At 35.5% G+C, this 15,569-nt stretch overlaps 1 protein-coding gene across 1 annotated transcript in view; it reads right to left on the bottom strand.

The window, feature by feature from the left end:
* LOC150091475 (methanethiol oxidase) overlaps positions 1-15,569 on the bottom strand; it is a 116,045-nt gene that overhangs the window by 69,194 nt on the left and 31,282 nt on the right. The window contains exon 3 of the mRNA XM_090384082.1: positions 11,628-11,813. Within this exon, the coding sequence (XP_090240208.1) occupies positions 11,628-11,813 (186 nt within the window). The remainder of the gene's footprint in view (positions 1-11,627; positions 11,814-15,569) is intronic.

Genomic DNA, 15,569 nt, shown 5'->3' with positions numbered 1-15,569 from the left:
TATACGGTGCGACGGCGGAGAATGAGAGCGAAAGATAAACAAAATTCAACTTTGCTGCTTTTATGTTTTTTATATCCGTGAAGGGGAAACGCATTTCACCATAATAACGTAAAAACCAACACAATTCCAGCTATCGGTATAATCGCAAATGCAATTAGATGGAGTTTACTACCAGTTTATAACAGATTTCACTAGCAGAAACGCAACTGGATTTTTATTGTTTTATGATAGTAACCCCTAGAAATGTGAGGTGTTAATAGTGTATCTCTGCCTTTATGGTGTTGTTTATTCAGTTGCTACATGCGCGCAGCTTTGTTTATGCGTATCAAGCGTGCCTCCTCGTTTTGTAATTGTGCTTTATTCCCTAAAAATGAGTAAAATACTTAATTAAAAGGTGTGAAAAGGAAGCGTCCTGGTGAAGACACTGCAGATTCAGAGAGAAAAAGAAAAGCAATTATCGATAAACAGAGGCGGACTGGATCAAAATTTCTTACCCGGGAAAATTTATAGTGGCCTCATACTATGGTTTATGGCCAAAATCACACTGGCCCACCGGGGTTTCCCCGGTAAGGCATATGGCCAGTCCGCCTCTGTCGATAGAGAAAAAATATGAAATTGTGAAACGCTTTGAGCAAAACGAAAGACCATGTGATATTGCACGTGCTACAGGCCTAAATGAAGCAACGGCGAAAAGCACATGACAACTGCAAACTTGACAGGTTGAAAATTGAAAAGGGCTCAATTGTAAAGGGCTTAAAAATTTTAGAAAACAAACTCCAACGAAGAACGCGTTATAGCTACAAAGCAAGAAATAAAAAAATTATTAGCTTGCTACGAAGAAATTCTGTGTGAAAAAAAGAACGCGCTTTGTCGTCAGACGAATTTGTTAGATTTTATGAAGCCATCGACATCGAAATAACTTTTTAACGTAAGTCATTTGTTTTTTTAATACATATTTTGTATTAATATGTATAAAGAACTGCAATTTTATTAATATTTTTCTTCTAAATTAGTGTTTTTGTTAGTCCTTGGTCCCAATTAAGCAAAATTTATATGTATTTATATGCAAAGTTGTACCCCGACTTACGCGAATTCGACTTACGCGATTTTCGTCGGACCCACCTATCGCGTAACTTCGGGGTATTACTGTACTAGGATTTCAGGAAAGCTTTTGATACTGTTGCACATGGAAGATTGCTGGAGGAGCAAAATTTGGAGGAGTATGGCATTACAGGAAAGTTTCTACTATGGATAAAGGGATGGTTGAGTCAGTATCTTTAAAGAATCTGTTAAGTTGTTTGTGCCACTGTTCGGCACAAAAAAACTTAACATTTTAAATTCAGTTAAAGATACCGAATTTAAAATTGTAGCCAGGCCAATACGGAAATTACACACTGTACTGAACAATCGATCAGTCCTTTCCTTGTTCACAATACAAATAAACGACCTAATATACAACATTTCTTGCAGTGATTGCGACTCGTCTTATCAGGGTTCTATGCAGTTTCTTCTGAATTTTCGTGTTAATCAACACACAGCCTCAGTTCATGCTTCTCATTCAGCAGCATCAGAATTAGCCTTTTATGCTGTTAATGAAAAACATACTCTTTAATTTAACGAGGCCAAAATACTTAGTGTCCAATGTAATTATATGAGACTTAATTGCAGAAACCGTCAAAATTAAATTACGCGAGAATTCTGTTAACGTTCACCGGCCATATCCAATCTCTGACTCGCGGTCCTTTATGCACATGAACGAAGACAAATAATCCCTATTTAAGTTCCATGCTCACCCCTATTCAGTAATTTTCATTCCTGTGATCACGACATATGGTCGAAAAGCATTGTTAGCTTCGGGAGGGAAAATTGTTTTGCAATTTTTTTCTTTTAAATTAATTTTTTACTTAATTTTTAACTGCGTTAAATTGATTTTTAATTGTGTTCATTTGATTTTTAATTATTGTTAATTATTTCTTACTGTAATGTAAGATTTTTGATTTTTTAATTGTTTTTGTTTTAATTTCTGGAGAGTATCATACAGAAGTGTTCTACGTATCATATTGAGGTAAACTTCTCTTATTCTTTTACAAATATTGATATCAACGTAGACCATATTAAGCATTATAGCTCTGGTTCATACTATTAAAAAAAATGGGTAGTAATGTACCAACTGTGCCGGTACTACACTCAGGTAGTGCAGAATGAAAAATGACCTGGGGATAATTGTGCATTTGGATATGAAGTTTTCTGATTCAGAATGAGCTTGGCAAGCAGGCACCTCAGTGGTGACCTGATTGAGGTTTATAAGGCTCTGAAAAGGATTAGTAAAATGAATGAAGGTGAAATTCACTGTTCTGAACAATTCCAGAACTAGAGGTCATAAATTCAAATTACAGAGCTTGAGGTTTAGATTAGATTGTAGGAAGTTTTCTTTTATTCAGCAAGTCGTTTATAGCTGGAAAAAGTTGCAGGTAGTTGAGGCTGACAGTTTTAATAAATTCATAGGTTGACCAGATACTTACCTGTGGAGGAGGAAAGCATACAATTTGTTTCCTTATCAACTTGGTTGGTTTTTTTGTTTTTTTTTTCCAGTGCAGCAAAAGCTTGTGGCTTCCTTGCACTATATGGCGAATATTATTACTATTATTACTGCTAATGCTAATTCAATCTAATAACATTACTGCTTAAGGAATAATTACTTCAACATATTTCTCTTAATTAGCAATATCAATTCTCTTCACAACAGCAATCCATAAGCTAACTTAATACTAACAATTCCATATATCTCTCTCTTAATTTAACAATATCAATTTTCTTTACAACTTCAACCAATAAACCAACTCAACACTAAAAATGCCCTTATATTTCACGTAATTTCTTCAACCTTACTCTAAAATAAACCACAACTTTATCTAAGCACCTTTTCCAATACAACACAGTTTAGGGGACTTGTATTCCTTTTGTTTCACAGTGGGGTTTCTTTATGATGATTCCTTCTAGGGATTGCGGTGAAGTCTCTTCTTAGTTGAAGATTGCCATATAGCACTTCCAGTACTGCCTTATTTCGGGAGCAGTTCTCTATTAATACTGAAGGAAATTGCCACGGCAGTCATATATATCACGGGCACTATTTGACTGGCTTGTTACTCAGCTTCCAGATTAACTTCTGGCACAGGAACATGCACAACAACAGATAAGCTAAACTTTCCCTAATAACTTTACTGCTTAAGGAGTAACTGGACAAGAGAGGTACCATTTTACATTACTCTTTTCGATACTTTCTCTCCTAACATTGAGGCTTCTCTCTCCCATGCTACTAAAACAGCCTCTGTACTACACAGCGGAACTCTTCACTACAAAGTGGGACTTTCCCAGGATTGGCCCCTGAACCACAACAACCACTCCAAACAGCAACAACAACCACAACCCCCTACTTTTAGCACGAAAACCTTATTTGTTTTCTTCACATTAACTTATCTCCACCTATCTAATTTACACCTGATCCAATCACAGTGTTATTCTTTAAAATCACTCTTCTCATACGTCAGTAACTCGCATTCTATTTTCTCCACACAACAGAACTCTTTGATCTTTTACCTCTAGATCATCTGCTGACCATATCTTTGAATTGCTCCATACCGAAACCCTTCCCCAAAATGCACTGTGTCATGTCCTCATGTAGTGGTGTAATAGAGGGATTAAACTTCTGAAGTTTATCGTTTTAATCCTTCTGCACCTGACCATACCACCGTTTACCATATTACTTAAGTGCCCTACCACCAGGCCTACTCCCACTAATGGAAATATTTCCATAATGATGTTTTCTTTATTCCAGTAGCGTAGCTACTCTTTTTCAGGCGCGGAGGCAAAGAACATGTTCAGGCTCCTACTTAATTAATGAAAATTGCTAAAACAGGAGACAGTCAAAGATGCCGGGCCCCTAAAGGGCCCGGAGGCAATTGCCTTGCCTGCCTATGTGGTAGCTACACCACTGCTTTATTCCTTAACTGCTTTACTTCCACACACTATTCTTACTAAGAGAAATATTTTTGAGAAATGCCAGGTAGAATTTTTTTCAGCCTGGTCTGTACTTGTTAACAGGAGAGACTGCTTCTACAGGGATGATGGGATACACTTAAATAGAAAGGGTGCAAGAATGTTTGCTGATGCTATCGAGGCAGTGTTAGGTGGGTCGGAAAACTGCTAGATTGGGGGGATACAAGGACTAATAGATTAACAGTAGCCACTGGCAGAGGTGAAAGTGATTCTTGCACTGCTTCTATTGAAATGAGCCGCAGTCTGGAAAATAAGATGCAGGATATTTCAGAGACTGCTGGGAATCATTGGGGTACAAATAAACAAATTTTCTGCAGACATTAACCATCTGCAGAAAATTAAAAATGTATGGTAGATCCAGATAAAACAAAAAAAAAAAAAAAAAAAAAAAAAAAAAATAGTATGGAGTAACAAACATCTGGCACACACTTCAAAAAAGATGTCTTTGAATGAGGCAAGTTACAGAGCCATATTTGATAGGTGGAACAGGACCAGGGTATGTCTGCCAGGGGCAAAGGTTGACGACGTTATACAGCGGATATCATCTTTTAAGGGCACAAAAGGTGATATAGTTGTACACGTTGGCACTAATGATATTAAGAGTAGGAGACCAGCGGAATTACTTAACAAGTACAGGTCACTGTTGAAAAAAAGCCGTGAATTAGGGTTGAATTTGAAAGTGTCTGCAATTCTGCCCAGACATGATAGGAGGGAGTATATGATGAGAGCCCTGTCGATCAATTTGGCCCTGGAAAGATTGTGCAAGGCTCAAGGGGTAGAATTTTTTTCAGCCTGGTCTGTACTTGTTAACAGGAGAGACTGCTTCTACAGGGATGAGATACACTTAAATAGAAAGGGTGCAAGAATGTTTGCTGATGCTATCGAGGCAGTGTTAGGTGGGTCAGAAAACTGCTAGATTGGGGGGATACAAGGACTGATAGATTAACAGTAGCCACTGGCAGAGGTGAAAGTGATTCTTGCACTGCTTCTATTGGAATGAGCCAAAGCCTGGAAAATAAGATGCAGGATATTTCAGAGACTGCTGGGAATCATTGGGGTACAAGTAAACACATGGGTTGTGTTAGGGTAGCTAAGAAAAAGAACAGGTGCATGTATACTTGCGAGTACACCAATGCTAGGAGTTTAGTAAATAAATTTGATGAATTTGAGGTATTGCTCAAAACATCAAAGGCAGATATTGTGGGGATTTCAGAGACGTGGTGTCACACAGATATAAGGAATGCAGAACTGGAATTTGGGGAGTACAATGTCTACAGAAAGGATAGACAGGATAGGAAGGGAGGAGGGGTTATGCTATTAGTTAAGAAATACATAAAATCCAAGGAAGTGAAGCCAGTCGACATTGCTGGACAATGCAGTGTCGAGTCAGTTTGGTGTGACATAAGCATTGGGAGATCAAAATTGAGAGTAGGAGTGGACTATAGGCCTAATGACTCTGATGAGTATAATAAGAAACTGTACAGGGAAATAGAGTGGGCCAGTAAATCAGAGAGTCTTATAATGGGGGATTTTAATTTCCCAGATATTGACTGGAATTTGGGGGCTGGTCACTCACACACTAGCAAGGCTTTTGTGGATTTATTGGATGATTGTTTTCTACATCAGCATGTTCGGGAGGCAACTAGAGGGAGTAATACTCTTGATTTGATTATCAGTAGTGATTCTTCATGCATTAAGAATCTGCAGGTTAATGAACCACTAGGTGGCAGTGATCACAGTGTGCTGAAGTGGGATTTACTCAAAGAGGTAACTACCATTAGGGGTAAAGGGAAGGGTTATTGCTTTCGTAAAGGTGACTATGATGGACTGAGACAGTATTTAAATTCTATACAGTGGGACCAACTGATGATGTTACCAACAGCAAATTCAAATTCGAAGAACTTATCTTGGAACCTACTAGGCTTTACATACCAACTAAGAAATACTGTTCAAGGTTTAGGCCTAAGTGGATGTCAGATGAACTAATGAGACATATGGCAGAGAAGAAAAATGCATGGGATACATACAAATTAACACGTGACACAGAAGCCTATGATAGATACAAGTTGATCTGTAACCAAGTTACAAAGGAGGTTAGGCAGGCGAAGGCAGATTACGAGAAATCTTTGACAAGGGATGCAAAGAAAAACAGCAAAGAGTTCTTTACTTATGTAAACTCTAGAAGGAAGGGGATGAATCAGATTGGTCCACTTGATATCGATGGGTCAACTGTTGATGATCCTGCTCAGGTAGCTAACAAACTAAATGAATATTTTGCGTCAACATTCACACATGAGGAGTTATTCAGCGAGGGGAATGCCAGAGGTGTATTCAACTCTGGCTGTAAGCTAGAGAATCTTGTATTAACTGAGAGTAAAGTGGAGGAGAAATTGTTGAAGATAAATACAAGAAAGGCACCTGGGGTGGATGGGATCTATCCAGTTATATTTAAGGAGGCAGCAAAGGAAGTAAGCAAACCCTTAGCCATAATTATGAGAGCTTCCTTGGACTCAGGGGAAGTACCCGTGGACTGGAGATGTGCAAATGTGACCTCAATTCACAAAGGAGGATCAAAGGGCGACACAAGTAATTATAGACCTGTTAGTTTAACTTCTGTTCCCGGAAAATTAATGAAGGCACTGGTTAAAGAAGCACTGCAGGATCATCTAGACAAGACTCCAGTTATAGCTCAGACACAGCATGGTTTTGTTAAGGGGAAGTCTTGCCTGACCAATTTGATTGGATACTATGATGCAGTCACAAAAGAACTGGATGCAGGGAATAACTTTGATATTATATACTTGGATCTTAGAAAGGCTTTTGATACTGTTGCACATGGAAGACTGCTGCACAAATTGGAGCAGTGTGGCATTGGAGGCAAATTTCTGCTATGGATAAAGGGGTGGTTGAGAGGGAGAAGACAGAGAGTGGTAATCAATGGACACTGCTCATCGTGGACTAATGTTATTAGTGGAGTCCCTCAGGGTTCAGTATTGGGTCCATTATTGTTTTCTGTATTTATAAATGATATTGATGATGGTATATCAAGCTTAATGTCCAAGTTTGCAGACAATACAAAGGTTGGCAGGGTTGTCAAGGACACTACTGCCACTATGCTACTGCAACAAGATCTGGAAAGGTTGAGCAGATGGGCTGGGAGGTGGCAAATGAATTTTAACATTGACAAATGTAAAGTACTACATATGGGAAACAGCAACCCCAGAGCAACGTATCAACTCTGTGGTACTACGCTGACAGTGGTAGAGAATGAAAGGGACCTGGTGGTGGTTGTGCAGGCAGATATGAAGTTTTCTGAGCAGTGCAGACGGGCTGCAAGAGTAGCTCATGGTGTATTGTCGATGATATATAGGAATTTTTCTAGCAGGGATAAGGAGGTGATTATTCCCTTGTATAAGGCAATGGTCAGGCCACACCTAGAGTACTGTATACAGGTCTGGAGGCCTCATTTCAAGAAGGATGTAGAGATGCTGGAACGAGGACAGAGAAGGGCAACAAGATTAGTGAATGGAACAAAGGGGTGCTCTTACGAAGAAAGGCTTAAGTTTTGCAAATTACAGTGTCTGGAGACTAGGCGCCAGCGAGGTGATCTGATAGAGGTGTATAAAGCCTTAAATGGTTTGAGCATGCTCAATGCTGATGGGATTCTTCCTCTTGCTCAGAATAATCACCTGAGAGGGCATAAATTCAAATTGAAGAAAGACAGATGTAGGATAGACGTGAGGAAATTTGCCTTTAGCCAGGTGGTTGGTTGGTGGAACCGGCTTCCATCCCTTGTCGTGGAAGTTGATAGCCTAAATAAGTTTAAGGCTCAGATGGACAGGTATTTCGAACGAACAGAGGGTTGAAGTGGAAGTGGGTATTTTTTATTTATTTATTGTTTTTTTTTTTTGGCTGATGCTGCATAAGCTTGCTTTCTTGCATCAAATGCCTCTACTAATGCTAATGCTAATTCTTCAATAATAATTTTACTGATATTATGTTAGTCAAAGTACTGATTTTACTGATATTATGTTAGTCAAAGTACTGAGTTTACTGATATTATGTTAGTCAAAGTACTGATTTTACTGATATTATGTTAGTCAAAGTACTGACTGTCTTCCTAACTGCATAGGCTGTTAAAATAAATTGTTAGCAAAATAATTACCTCAAAATACTCATTGCCATGCTTTAACTAGTCCTAAAGTTCTGCTAGGGAGTGAATTATATTAATATAGCTGCTCACGAAAACAAAAAGTGTTGCAAAAGTCATGCATCATGATGAATTTCACTACAGTGCATGACTTCTCTGCCACATTTCACACTTTTGCATGATTTTTTTTTTTTTTTTTTTTTTTATTTCTTTCCAGATTGGTGATGCAAATATATATAAATTAACAAAAAAATGAGGTGGCAATGCTTAGTAGATGTATTTTCAATTCCACAAATTAAAACTGGCACTTTGTGTTGATTTACCACTACTGAATTTAGTGAAAAATAATGAAAATCCCTAGCTGATTAAGGAAACCACTGAAGAACAATTAATGAATTCAAAAAAACAGGAAATATCCATGATCATCTGAAAAACATCTTTCAACAAAATTCACCCAATAAATACACAACAACAATGATAGTGAGTTGAATACTATATGGTCCGAAGAACTCAATGTGAAAGAGGCAGGTTTTCCATTGAGAAATCCATTAGAGTTTTTCAAAAGAAACATAATTTTCGTTTCAACAAATTGAAATAGTTCAAGAATGATGATGATACAGTCCAGGGGTGGCCAACAAGTCTATTGTGGCTTTAATTTCGGTCAATCATGATGAATTTCAATATATATAAAAAATAGATTAGTCAAAATCAAAATGCTATTATTATTATGCACCCCACTGCATACGCCCATTAAAAATCCGTTGAACCACATGACTACTCGTTTCCATGCAGCCACTAGGCTTCTAGTGAAAATTCCCGCAGTTACATTGTGGAGAGCATAGTGTATGTGTCAAATTCTTATTTAGCTTACTTAATATTAATAACTGGACAATAATTATATGTTAATTTATTACCCTTTGATTTAAAATGAGTACTACGAAAAAGAGTAAAATGTATCATTTTCATCAAGAGTGGGAACTAGAATACATTTTTGTAATGATAAAAGAAAAATGTTGTTGTTTGATTTGCAATGCTTCCGTGGCTATACCCAAAAAAGGAAATTTAGAAAGGCATTTAAACACACTCCAGGATAAATACCAATTGGATTTTCCACCTAATAATGACCTTAGAAAAAATAAATTAAAAGAACTTAAATCCAGATTATTTGCAAAACAAAATTTCTTCACACCTAATTTACAATCTAGAGCAGCAACTTTAGCATCATTTAAATTGAGTCATCTTGGTTTTCAATGATTCTGCCACTAGAGAAGAACTGCTGGGTATGGTTTTGTTAAATGAAAACACTAGAGGCCTTGATATATTTAACGCATTCAAAAATTTTAGTGAAAAAATTAAATTACCGCTATTTAAGCTCGTATCAATAACAACAGATGGAGCTAAAGCAATGATGGGGCACCTTAACGGATTCATCGCATTTTGCCAAAAGGATGATGAATTCCCAGATTTTGAAAAAGATGTCTTTAAATGAGGCAAATTACAGAGCCATTATACTTCGATAATAATTTTACCAATATTATGTTAGTCAAAGTACTGACTGTCTTCTTAACTGCACATGCTGTTAAATAAATTGTTATCAAAATATAATTACCTCTCTGGACTCATTACCATGCTTTAAATAGTCCACTGTTTGAGTTACCACTGTATCATCCACCAACAAGTGTTAGCCAGCAAAAGATTAAATACTAAATGTTATGGACATAGCTTTCAAAATCGTGAATTCCATCAGAGGACAATCTCGACAAAGGAGACTTTTCAAATTGCAACGCGATGAAAATGAACCAGATCTGATATTACACACAGATGTGAGGTGGCTGAGTCAGAGTAAATTTCTACAGAGATTTCAAAATTTGCTAAATGAAATTAAAAAATTTGTTGATCAAAGGGGAGATGATTATCAGCAGCTACAAGATACGAAGTTGTGTGTGATCTGGCTTATTTGGCAGATTTTATCAGTAAATTAAGTAATCTGAATTTGGAATTACAAGGAAAAAATAAAAATGTGGATGACATGATTAGTAGTATTTCTGCATATAAATATCAATTTTTGGCAATAGCTAAGGATCTCAAAGAAAAAAATTCGATCATTTTGCAAATATGCAAGATAATTTGCAAAAATATCCTGTTTTTGAATTTAATAGCGAGAAATATATTTCTGAAATTGAGAAAGTTGTGAATGATTTTGAAACCAGATTCAGTGAGTTTAAAACAATGGAAGACATTGTTCAATATATTTCTTATTCATTTAATATTAACTTAGATACGAAAAAAATTGCAGAAAAAAAAAAAAAAAGCTGAGATTTTTCACATGGAGAAAATATTACTTGAAAATGAAATTTATTACATTGCGAAAGGATATCTTCCTAAAAGTCAGATCATCAGAAAAAGACTTTTGAAAATATGTTTGCCGAGAAAAGTACGCAAATGTAAAAAAATGCAGTGAACTTTTAAATTTCTGTTTTGGTTCCACATATCTGTGAATCGGCCTTTTTGTATTTGAAACAAACAAAGAATCGCTCTATTTTTACAGACTTGCATACAGAAGATTCTTTACGGTTGGCCTTATCACAATATATCCCTGGTTTTGAAAGCTTGGCAGATGACATGAAGACACAAACTTCACATAAATTAAAAAACGTATGAATTTAGAATAAGAATTCTGAATTGTATTTAATTTTAAAATTTATAAACATTTTTCAATATTTATTGATTAACTTTTTTAATCATATGCAATGAAATTCTTGAGATGGTAGATCATGGCACATTTTGAAGAAATAAAGTAGATCGCATCACAAAATAAGTTATCCACCACTGATATAGTTCGTTAAATGGAATTTATATAATGATACTATTTTATTTGCTGGATTCAGTGAGACAAAATTTTACCTCAGTACTAATGTCATCAGATATATTTCATGGATGGACACAACTCACATACAAAATGAAATACAAAATGTGTCCATCCATGAAATATTTATTTCATAGGTAGGCAGCATGTGAGTAAATCTGTTAATTGGTCCATATTTTGCTAACAGCATAATATGAACCAATCAACTTGAAGTTCTTAATACCCATTATTATTATTATAATGGATATTAAGAACATTCAATATTGTGAATATTCCTAATACAAATTCTACACAACGTTAACTGACATATAGCAAAGCTTCCAGCAGAACTGTGCACTACATATTTTGCAATTACTTTTCAGGATTTTTTCAATAAACCATTCCCAAATAAGTGGAAGAGTTTAAAAGTTAATGGTTATTAGTTTTAACACTTACTTTAATTTTATCTGTAAAAGACTCTTTTAACGGCCTCTGATCTCATAAAAAACATGTAACAAGTTTGTATACTCTTATCAAAAGGTTAAACTAAAAATAATGAAAATGACAACACATTACCTTAAGCAGTTTGGGAGCCCTAGGATTAGTACCAGTATCAACAACATAAATGCGGTCACTATTTAATGATGGCATGATTAACCTGTTACGACACTTAGTGGTATCCTGATGACAACTACTACATGCGTTCCAACCTGTGTGGTGTAGTTCATCACCACAGTTAGTGACAGGAAGACGATGGATTACCTATAAATTAAATATCAGTCTGAAGGTTCCTCTATTCATCCAAAAAACTGAAGTCAATGCAAAACAACACAAATTACTAAAAAAACATATCTACCCACCAAACTCTATATAGCTACTTGGGAAAGTAAAGATAGATATCCAAAAGTTAAGTGTAACCATAAAATTTGATATATCAAAATAAATATGCATTCAGTGAAATTTTACCAAATCTTTTGCAAAAGATTGCTATCATAAGATTAAGTTATATTGGGTTTAAAAATAAATATGCTTCTATGTTCATAGGCGCCTCCGTAGCCAGGTGGGCAGGAGCGGCAGTGCATAGCACACGCTTCTTGATTAGACCGGGGTTCGAGCGCGTGACCACGAAATACGGAGGATGCGGAAAGGTCAGAGGAATGACCACCGCATATCCTCGGAGAAATATGGCCTTAGTTGCTAATGCTCCTAAAAACCAAATAACAACAACAACTATGTTCATAAATAAATCCTTTTCACAACTATCCAAAACTGAAAGGTTGGCCCTGCATAATTCAAGCCTTTAATGGCCTGACAGCCAAACAACTCTAACAAACTCTCATGCTCAACATAACTTATGATAAAATCTTATAGTAATAAATTCTATAAGGATTTATCACTATTCAGATCTGCTATTGTAGAAGAGCAGATCTGAATATATAGAGATCACAGTACATCCCAATTCCTCTCCATAAAGTTCCAAACATGCTCAGTCATATTCAGATCTGGCTAGCCCCTTACTTCAAAGAATACTTTTCGTACAATGAATTCAAGACGTATATAGTCTTGAATTCATAGCCAATTTAATTACAAATAATACGCCTATTAAATTCATCAAATTCCATATGAATGTGGCTATTCAAGCCAATTTAATTGAACATCCTCCTGACATTAATCCAAATTGGGTCATAAAGTCATAAATTCAACTTGAGGAAGGATGGTTGCAGGTCAGATGTGTATAAATGTGCCTTCAGCAGAGGTTGGTTGATTGTTGGAACAAATTCACATCTGGTGTTGTAGGTGGAAATTTGTTCCATCTACAACATCAAATGGGAATCTAGTGTAGTTCAGATAAATTCAAGGAAGAACTAGATAAACTGTTAGAGGGGATCAACAGATGAAATGGGAATTTTATAAAATTAATAAACAAATTAATACCTCAAAACCATAATAAACAAGACCACTTTAAATTTCAAGCTATTAAACTTACTAACTGGGAGGCAAATTTAGCTAAATAGATACATGGAAATGTAATTAGAAATCAAACCAACAGAATAATACAAAGCTGTAATACCCCAGAAGATATGCTGGATACACTAATAAAGTTAAAACCAATTTAATTACAAATAATATGCCTGTTAAATTCATCAAATTCCATATGAATGTGGCTATTCAAGCCAATTTAATTGAACATCCTCCTGACATTAATCCAAATTGGGTCACAGAACACCTTTAGCATCCATTAGTCCCCCGGGTTTATTGCACTCAGACAAGGCTCATTGACTGACCGTACTGTAACCCGGATGTCCAAATTTTAAGCCTTAAAACATCTTATTCCAATATTCACTTTAGAAAACAATAATACTCCTTGTGTGAATTAATTGGCCCACCACTCCCTGCTTTTATTCCCCTACATATTTCACTCAATAACTTTAGTGTGCTATTTCCCAGCATATTTTCTGGAGAATTATTTGACACCATTAAAATCACATCATATAGATTCACATTACCGCTTCACTCCACCATTAGATTCAGTCAATAGTCAAAATTAAATTCCAGTGCACCATAAGGATAAAAATCACCACTGTGGAAGGATGTAAATATGTATATAATTATTAAGCTGTATATTTATATACAGCTTAATAATTATATACATATATGTATATAATTATGTATGTATATAATTATGTATATATATTATATACATAATTATATATGTATATAATTAAGCTAAGCTATACATACGATCTAGTATATAATTATTCCATTGGGCTGTTATGCTGTAGAAAGGTTATATCAGTCCTGGACCAGTGGATAACATTACAAATTAGTATTAATATTGCATTATAAATTAGTTTTAATATTGCATTATAAATTCATTTTATTCCTCTATGTATTTGCCTCTAATCCTAATAACCCCAAAATTACTTTTCTGGAAATTTTACAAATTTATTAGTTACCATCAAAATTACCCATTAATATTCAATATCACCATTCATCCACCATTAACACAGAGTTGGGAACACTTAGATTTTGATTAAATAATTATAACTGCCACCAGGCCAGCAAAATAGGCCAGATGGTGACCTACAACCTATAAATTTGGTCAATGGACAGACATGCAGTCCTTTCTCATACCAACCACCATCATATTCAGAGATTTCAGATAAATGCTACTGTACTTTATACTGATGCATACCTTTGGCTTTGGGTCCCAATCCCACTTTGCAGTAAATACCAATCTAAACTTTAAACTTTAAAAATTTAATTTTCAGTAACATAATTTATTATAATTAGCATAACCCATAATTAAAAATGAGTAATGAATTTTATTAAAACTGTTATTGAGACTACATAAACAGGTATCCATGAGACATTCATTTAGTATGGCTATCTATTTGCTCAAAGCCCCTGACAAAGTAGTGGAGGGATGGTCAAGTGTATTATGAATGTAAAATCTTTTCTATTTCCTATAACCTTTTATATTCCTTTTCCTTTATCTTATTTTAATTTTATCAATCAAATTGCTTTTTACATTCCTTTAGCTTTATCTTATTTTAATTTTTCCATTTACTCTAACTTTTAATTTTCCTTATTCATATTAATTTTTCAACACAGTTCTTTACAAGAAAAAAATTTTAAAAATAAATAGTCGAACCAGCTGCTGCAAGCATACCAAATTGCAAAGCAGCACACCATTAGGCCCAAAAACCTGAAATGCCTTCCAAAATGTAAATCACACAACACAAATCCTAAAATAAACAGGATCATATCCTAATTCAACTAATGTGTATATAATGTTTAATTGATAACTACTACAATAGCATTAATGCCACATACCTACAACCCAAATCTAATAATTAACAGTTTATTCCTTTGTAATGAATAAAACATAAAGTTAACATTTAGAGAGAGAGAGAGAGTGTGTGTGTGTGTGTGTGTGTGTGTGTGTGTGTGTGTGTGTGTGTGTGTGTGTGTGTGTGTGTGTGTGTGTGTGTGTGTGTGTGTGTGTGTGTGTGTGTGTGTGTGTGTGTACACGGTGATTCAGGAGGAATAGTAAATATTTTGGGAGGTTATAGTAGCGATTATTCCCAGTAAAAAAAAATGTTCATATAAACGTGTCCAATTCTCAATGGAGACGGAGATACAGCTGCTTGAAGCTGATGCACACAAAGCCATTATGAGAGGTATTAAAGAACGATAAATGACTTATTGTTTGTATTCATTGACTTTCTGAATGATACAAAACGCAAACAATTGACAACTTTTTTACAGTTCACAATAAATGTTCGAAAATCCCACTGCCAACCTCAATGCATTTTGCAACTCATGTGGTAATATGATGTGTTGTTCTTCTGACATTCCTTTATGAGGGCAGCAGTATCTAAAATGCGAGCAAGCAATTCATCTCTTGTGGACAATGAACGGGACCACCACAGCCGATCCATCATTCGGGGAAAGTTCAATTTAGATATTGTATCACCAGACTGGTATAATGTGCAGGAGCTCCGTCACGCTGAA

The sequence above is a fragment of the Mastigoproctus giganteus genome, chromosome 1 (assembly GCF_048544385.1).
Source record: "Mastigoproctus giganteus isolate SK-2022 chromosome 1, ASM4854438v1, whole genome shotgun sequence".
Classification (NCBI taxonomy): domain Eukaryota; kingdom Metazoa; phylum Arthropoda; class Arachnida; order Uropygi; family Thelyphonidae; genus Mastigoproctus; species Mastigoproctus giganteus.
This window is presented reverse-complemented; position numbering and strand designations above follow the sequence as displayed.